We start from the raw sequence: 8,039 nt of genomic DNA on the forward strand, positions 1-8,039 counted from the left end.
CTCAGGAGAAACTCCATAACTGAAAGAACAGGAGGACAGTGGAACAGATGCCTCAGTAGGTCAAGGAAGTTCCTTCAATGTGGGTTTTCCAAAGGAGGCTGGATAGTCATCTGCCTGGAATGGTTTAGATGCAACAAATCCTGAATCTTTACAGGGATTAGGCTAACTGTCCCCTGCAGTCCCTTCTCATCCTGTGGGTCTATGATTGTATGAAATAATATCATTGTGCACACCAGGCTTTAGTCAAACACAAATTATGGAGCTCAATACAGGGGTAACTGTATGAAATGTAATGACCTGCTTTATCCAGGAATTCAGACTGCATGATCTAATGGTCTTTTCTAGCCTGAAACTCTATGAATATCAGGGTTAGAAGGGACCTGATAAAGTCATCTAGTCCAACCCCCTGCTCATAGCAGGACCAATCCCCGATTAAATAATCCAACAGATTTTTGCCCCATATCCCCGAGTGGCCCCCTCAAGGGATTGAACTCACAACCCTGGGTTTAGCAGGCTAATGCTCAAACCATTGAGCTACGCCAGAGGAGCTCACTATGTGTTACAGAGTCCCCTGGTGATGCTTTGTTACTGCTCCCCACAAAACCAGTCAGGACTTTGGGGAGCCTCCTCTCCCTTGGAGCAGACTGTCTTTAGGGCAAGAAGCTCACACGACTTCACCTCCTGGGTCTGACCTTGGATCACTCAGCATCTCCTGCCCCACCGTGCGCTTCCCACAGCGAGTCCGCCCAGGCGGGGTCCTGGGAAAGCCGGAGGGTCCTGCACCCCCACTTCGCAGTCAGACGTGACTCTCAGCCAGCCAGTAACACAGAGGTTTATTAAATGACAGGAATACAATCTAAAACAGAGCTTGTAGGTACAGAGAATGGGACCCCTCAGCCGGGTCCATTCTGGGGTCCAGCGAGCCAGACAACCTTGTCTGCACTCACTTCCCATCCCCATCCAGCCCCAAACTGAACCCCCCCAGTCCCTCCTCTGCTGAGTTCCTTTCCCGGGCCAGGAGGTCACCTGATCTCTTTGTCCTCCCACACCTTTAGCATCCCCTTGCAGGGGGGAAGGGCCCGGCCATTAGTTGCCAGGAGACAGAGTGTCAGCCAGAAACTGAGGCACTCACACAGTATCCAGAGGAAACATTAAGAATAGTCCCACTTCAGCACACTCTGAGATTGCTCAATTAGAGAAAACTACAAAGAAAGGAGTTTACAATCCCCCAAATCGGTGGTTATTCTAATATTTGGATTTACAAAGGCAGCACCAAACCAGTTTTCACAATGCTTTACACAGTTCCCTTAAAGCGGGGAGCTCAAACTCAAATCTCTGCCACTGGCCCCGTCCCCACTCCACCCCTTCCATGAGGCCCTGCCCATTCCCCGCCTCTTACCTCCCCTTCCCTGCCCCTATTCCAACCCCTTCCCCCAAATCCCCACCCCAGCCTCACCTCTTCACGCCTTTTTCCCTCAGCGTGCCACATTCTCGCTCCTTCCCCCTCCATCCTGGAGCGTCCTAAGAGCCACCAAACAGCTGTTTGGCAGTGGGAAGCAGTAGGCGGAGGTAGGCGGAGGAGCGGGGTCACAGTGCACTCGGGGGGAGGTGGAGAAGAGGTAGGTCTGGGGCAGGGATTTCGGGAAGGGGTTGGAATAGGGGAAGGGAGGGTGGGCAGTTGCAAGGCAGCAGGGGCGGGGGGTGAGGAGAGCTTGTCTGCCGGTGGAGTTGGTGCCCATGGCAGGTTGCAGGAAATAACTCGTGTTTGAGACCCCTACCTTAAAGCCACCCAGCCTTGGGCTTCCACCCAGACAGCCAAGTCAAGTATGATGATGATTATTGAAAATCTTGTTCATCATATGATGAAGTTCTACCAATACCAAGGATTGTCCACAGCACCTCCCAGATGAGTGAATTTTTCAGATATTACCCAAATACTCACTCAGAGCCAATTCTTATTAGCTAAACTAAGATTTATTTAAAAAGAGAGAGTATTGGTTAAAAGATAATTATACACAGAGACATGATTAGAGTTTTTAACTCAGTTTCAGAGTAGAGATGGCTGGCTTCAGCGTTCCACAAAGTTCTCTCACAATTAGTCAAGAAATTATAGTCCAATGTTGAAATATCCATTACCAGGTTGGTCCAGGGTGTAACTGCAGACCAGAACATGTGACTCAGGCTTCTCCTGATGATGCTTACAGTTCCTGGGCAGCACAGCAGTTCTTGGGTAAACAATTGAGTTTTGAAGTAACCTTCTATTTCCTAAACGTCACTGGTAATTAACTATTGTATTAACATAAGGTTATTGTCCATTAAGCAGTTTATAGAGAAATCATCAGAAACTTGAAAGAGGCGTATAGAAAATGATATTATTGCACTCATGTTCCATCTAAAAATATTTCCTTTTCATGTATGAATTGACTGAATCCAGCTCTAGACAGGAAACTTTTGGTCACACTGTTAACCTCTAACAAGCTCTCAGTACATTTAGACTACTAGAGTCACTAACTTCTTCCAGTTCTTTAATAATACAAGTCTACATTTCAAACCTCTAGCCTATCTAGAATGGAATGGTGCTAATGACCATTTACATACTTTTCAAACCTGACGCTAAAGGGTGAATCTGGGTCAATAGCCTGAAAATTGCTTAACTCTTTCTGGCCATGTGTCACACAAGGCCATGTCCCCGAAAAGGAGAAACTGGAACCAGAGTGTGCCCAAGGGAAGCCCTGGGAAGGGTGGGCTGAAGCAATTGGAGAGTCTGGGGGAGCCGAGCCAAAGCAAGTGTCAGGGCCTTGGTGCTTGGCGGGCAGGTTTCTGCTCCCAGAGGGAGGCACTAGAATGGAAGCTGCACTGGGAGAGTGGGCCTGGAAACCCAGAGCCAGAGGCAGGGCCTGAACAGTGCTGTGACTCAAAATCACAGGGGTCTTGTTTGTGGGCCCCAAACACGCTCGGCTGGGGAGTGTCCAGCTGCACAAGCTTGAGTGGGGCTGTGACAGCAAACCTGGAGCTGCTACACGGATGTGGAAGGGGAATGGGCCTGGTCAGGGAGGTGCCACAAGGTATTTTCTTCACCCAAATGTTGCTCCTTTGCTTCCTGTGTTTCCCCAAGTGCTCTTGTTCCAGTATTAATTCATCTGGTCTTCCCTGAGGGAAATGTTCCTGGCACACACAGTGTCTGTTTGGGGTTAGGGAGAGAGTTTGTGTCTCCCTTGGAAAGTGCTCCCCAGAATGGCAGAGACAGGGAGTCCCTGGTCTAGTGAGTTTTCTCCCATCTCGCTCTCTCTCTCCCCCACCCCCTACTCTCTATCTCTCCTGGTGCATTCAGGTCCAGCTCTCTCTTTCCTTTTTAACTCACCCACACACAAACTTGTCTCCCTCCATCTATCACTTCTAAGTCCCTGGCCATTACCATCTAGCAGCCTGCAGCTGTGGTACCCTATAGGCTAGCCTGCTTGCTTGCCTATATATCTTTTCTTCTGTGTTTCTTATTTTCTAATGGGTTTGGTTATTTGTTTTATTAATAAGTTTACAGATTTATATTTGAGTATATTTCACCTGTAACACAAGGGACCTGCAGGACACATCCTGTATGTTGAGCTAAAGCAGGGAGCAGATATGAAAAGGTTTGGGGAAAAGTGCAGCCAGAACCTCCTGATGAAGTTGTGGAGGAGTTGCATGTTCTAGATAGGTGTGCACCACGGTCTGCCTCATGCCGCAAAATGGGCTGGGATCTGGACTGGGGGTGAACTGGGCCATGTACATGCCTGTGCTCATGCCTCCATGAAGGGGGGAAATGGGACTGGGGTGGAGTACTTTCTGGCCCACCGGGGTTCCTTGCACTCTGAAGGTGGTATGGTATCAGGGCATCTGAGGAAGTGAAGTGTGTGGAGCACAAGCATGTAATGTTGTTCCCTTGGATGAATTCAGAAATGAACTGGCTTCAGGTCATTCAGCCCGCTTGGGTCATGAAAGGGTGGGGGTCGGGGCACCCATGGGACAGGAGCCCAACCAAAAAATCCAGAGGTCCTGGGGTGAGGTTTGGATGGGGAACATCCCTGTGGCCCACGGAGATGGGCAAAGAGGGAGAAGACCACTGGTGCTGCGTCTGTACTGATGGTGATGCACAGCCTGTCTCTATCTCCGGAAAGGGTAAGGGAGCTGTATGGTAGAGAGCAGCTCCTAAAGCATCACGGAGTGGAGACTAGAACAACACCCCCTGAGGTTCATCCAAAGACAGGGGAAATGAGACAACCCCTAGGCAGCAGTGATATGGAATATGGAGAGGACAAATATGAGTAGGGCTTCTCTCATCCCTTCCCTCCTGCCTCCGCTCTGTGCCTGTGGCCAAGGCTCAGGCCAACCTGAACTAAGGTCTTCTGCTGCTGCTGCTCCAGCTGGGGTGGTCTGGGCTCTTTCCCTCCCTCGGTGATTCCTACAGTGGCTGGAGGCTTGAACTTCTGCCAGCTGAAGAGGAGGCAGCCTGGGCTCGGGGCTTCTGATCCCTTCTGCCAAGCTGTTCACATGAATCAGATGAAGATTGGCATGTTCTGTTCATTCCCTCTGAAGCATCTGGCACTGGGCATTGTCAGAAAACAGGCTACTGGTCTACATGGACCATTGGTTTCACCCATTATGGCCATTCTAATCTTCTTATTTAGACTCCAGCTTCCTGCTGGAACCCACGATACCCCACTCCCCTCCCAGAGCTGAGATAGATCCCAGGAGTCTCTCTCCAAAGATCAGAGGGGTTGCCATGTTAGTCTGGATCTGTAAAAGCATCAAAGAGTCCTGTGGCACCTTATAGACTAACAGATGTATTGGAGCATGAGCTTTCGTGGGTGAATAGCCACTGCGTCGGATGCATCTGACGAAGTGGATATTCACCCACGAAAGCTCATGCTCCAATACGTCTGTCTCTCCAAAACATTAGTAACAAAGTAAGAATAAACATTAAAATTTTAACACTAACCAGTGACCTTAAGTGACTTGCCATAAGATCTGAGAACATACTGGTTTTAGAGATAACTGGGTCGCAGCTGACAAGGGGAGGGGGAGAAAGGAGCAAGTGACGGGGGGAAGAGGTCCCAGCACCATGCACCAGCCAGCTCTGCACGGATCTGTCTGAGAGCCAGAGCACAAGGAGAAAACATTTAGGTCTCTTTATGAGTAAAGAGCTGGAGCAGCCTGCCCCGGATCTGTTTGGTCCTCAGCCCATAGATGATGGGGTGGAGCATGGGGGGCACCACCAGGTACATACTGGTAATGAGAACACGTAAATGCAGTGGCACATTGTGGCCAAACCGCTGTGTGAGGGAGGAGAATAAATCTGGGATGTACAAAGCTAAGATGGCACAAAGATGAGAGATGCAGGTCCCAAAAGTTTTGAACCGGGCGTCCTTTGTGGGGAGACGGAAGATGGCCCGGAGGATCAGAGTATAGGACACGGCAATAAAAAATAAATCCATTCCTATCTCAGAGAAAAGATTAAACAGGCCATAGTAACTACTGATGCGGATGTCGGCGCAGGCCAGCTTCACCACAGCTATATGCCCACAATAGAAGTGGGGGATGATGTTTGTTCTGCAATATGGCCACCGCCTCGCCAGGAAGGGATAGGGTAATGTGAGTATGCCACTACGCAGCATCACGGCCAGGCCTACCTTCACAACAACAGAGTTTGTCAGGGTCATGGAATATCTCAGAGGATTGCAGATGGCCACATAGCGATCAAAAGCCATGGCCACGAGGACTCCAGACTCCATAGTTGAGAAGGAATGAATAAAGTACATCTGGGTGAGGCAGGCATTGAAACTGATCTCCCTGGAATTGAACCAGAAGATGCTCAACATTTTGGGTACGGTGGATGCGGACATGACCAGGTCAGTGACGGCCAGCATGCAGAGGAAATAGAACATGGGCCCCTGGAGGCTCGGCTCCATCTTCACAATGAACAGGATGGTGAAGTTCCCGAACAAGGCTATGGCGTACATAGCACAGATGGGGATGGAGATCCAGACATGGGCAGCCTCCAGGCCAGGAATGCCCAGCAGTATGAAGGTGGAGTAGTTGGTGAAGTTGGTTGTGTTGGAATCTGACATGGAGTAGGGGAGAAGGTGTCCAACTCTGGGGCATAAGGGTGTCTTCTGCATGTACCGTATTTTCTCCTGACTTTCCGTGTGTTCCCAGGGTCTCGGGTGATGGTCACAGTAGAAATGTCTGAATGGAGAGACAACATTAATATGAGACACTACATGCACTAGTGGAGGCTGTTCTCATGGAAGAATCAGATTGATCTCTCTTCACACACTGAAAAAATCACATTTACATTATGCAGAGAAAATAACTATGAACAATGACCCTACTAAATCCAAATCCATATTTTGTGGATTAATAATTCCTACACTTTGTAACGGGGGAATCTTAAGAGGCACCAGCAGGAAACACAAGCGTGGATAGTGGTTATCCATCATTGTTCCTTAATGCAATGAAAGCCAGGAAAGGGAGTCCATACTGTAGGGAGTTCTCCATTCATCCAGTCCTAAATCTGAGTGGGAAAAAAAACAAACTTTTGGGAATACATGTGCTGGGAGAAACATCCCAACTAGAATATAGCTCAGGGAAAAGACCTGGGACTCATGGGTAGCAGCTCAAGAGAAACACCTGCTCATTCGCAGTAGTGGACAAATCAAAACAATGTTCAGATGACTAAGATATGGGATGGAGAATAACATGCTTTGGATATGTGTTCAGCTTTGGTCATCTATTAAGGATATAGCACATATAAAAGGGATTTCCAAGACAGGCTCGGAGAATTTGGGAGGCTGCCATATGCAAACATATAGAAAAGTCTGGGACTCTTTAGGTTACACAAGAGATAAAGAAGAGAGCATATGATATAGGAGAGGAAAATAAAAAATGAAACTGATTTACATGCAAATGGACAGTTCCCAACCAGTACTATCTATAGACACTTAGTGCTACAAGACGACAAATTCCCCAAAGCTGAGGAAAATTGTCACAAAAATGATTGAGAGGAAAAATTCAGACAGAACAATATGAATGAAAATTGGTATATTTTTTAGAACAGTTTCTTAGCAGAAAAATCATGATTCCACCATCAACAAAGTGAACAACTTTGGGCAAAAATCCAATTCAGTGGTAAAGTGAGGGCAGCAATTGGGGGTGTGGGAGGGAGCAGTGAGTAACAAAGAGGAAAAAGGGAAAAGAGCCAAGAATAAAAATGTTAAGTTAAAAAAAATTGATAAGGGATGTTAAGACATCAGGGAAAACTCCATGTTTGGCAGGGCTTATGTCAGTTCCTGTGTTAAATTATTAAAAATAAAGGGAAAGGTTCTGTTTTGTTTTGTTTTGGTTTGGTTTGGTTTGGTTTTTTTATAAAATAATTGGCAAGGTTAAAAACAATGGAAAAGCTTGTATGCGATTAGTTCAAAAAGACATATAGAAATGTAAGTAATGCCAGTCACCAACAGGTTTTATGCAAAACAGATCTTGTCAAATAAACCTGATTTCATCCTTTTATGAGAGTACCTGTTGGTTGACCAAGGGCATACATTTTGTTAATCAAGGAAACCACACAGAACATATAGCACTAAGAAATGGTAATTGCTATCGTAATTTATATTTGACCTGTAGAACTACTTGCTACAAAACGTTATTGGAGCGAAGAGCAGAGAAGAATGGGAATCAAAAAGGATTGTCCATTGTAGATGGTTCTGGTGGCATCCCTTGTAGTTAAGGCTGGCTGACACCTTCGATTAGAAGAACTCATTTTCATTTGCTTATAAGCTTGCCAAATTGTAGGTGTTTGGACTGAAATTTCCCATGCTGGGTGTCTCTTTCGAGCAGAATTGTTTTTTGAAAGTTTCAGGCATAACAGTTCAGCCGACTTCTAGAATGAAGTTAGGAGAAAGTATGTGTTGCCCATGTTGAAAAATTCTCATTGTTTTTCTACTGAGGAGCCCTAATCTATTAGAGTTCTTTGAAGGGGTCAACAAACATGTGGACAAGGGGGA

At 47.0% G+C, this 8,039-nt stretch overlaps 1 protein-coding gene across 1 annotated transcript; it reads right to left on the reverse strand.

Moving 5' to 3' along the window:
• Window positions 1-5,168: 5,168 nt before the first annotated feature.
• Window positions 5,169-6,104, reverse strand: LOC120401696 (olfactory receptor 52E2-like; the record flags this gene model as incomplete). The annotated part of the gene is made up of 1 exon (XM_039531865.1): window positions 5,169-6,104. A coding segment is annotated over exon 1 (936 nt), but the record flags the coding sequence as incomplete, so codon positions are not given.
• Between the last annotated feature and the right edge of the window lie 1,935 nt (window positions 6,105-8,039).

This window comes from Mauremys reevesii, linkage group 1, assembly GCF_016161935.1.
Source record: "Mauremys reevesii isolate NIE-2019 linkage group 1, ASM1616193v1, whole genome shotgun sequence".
Lineage (NCBI taxonomy): Eukaryota > Metazoa > Chordata > Testudines > Geoemydidae > Mauremys > Mauremys reevesii.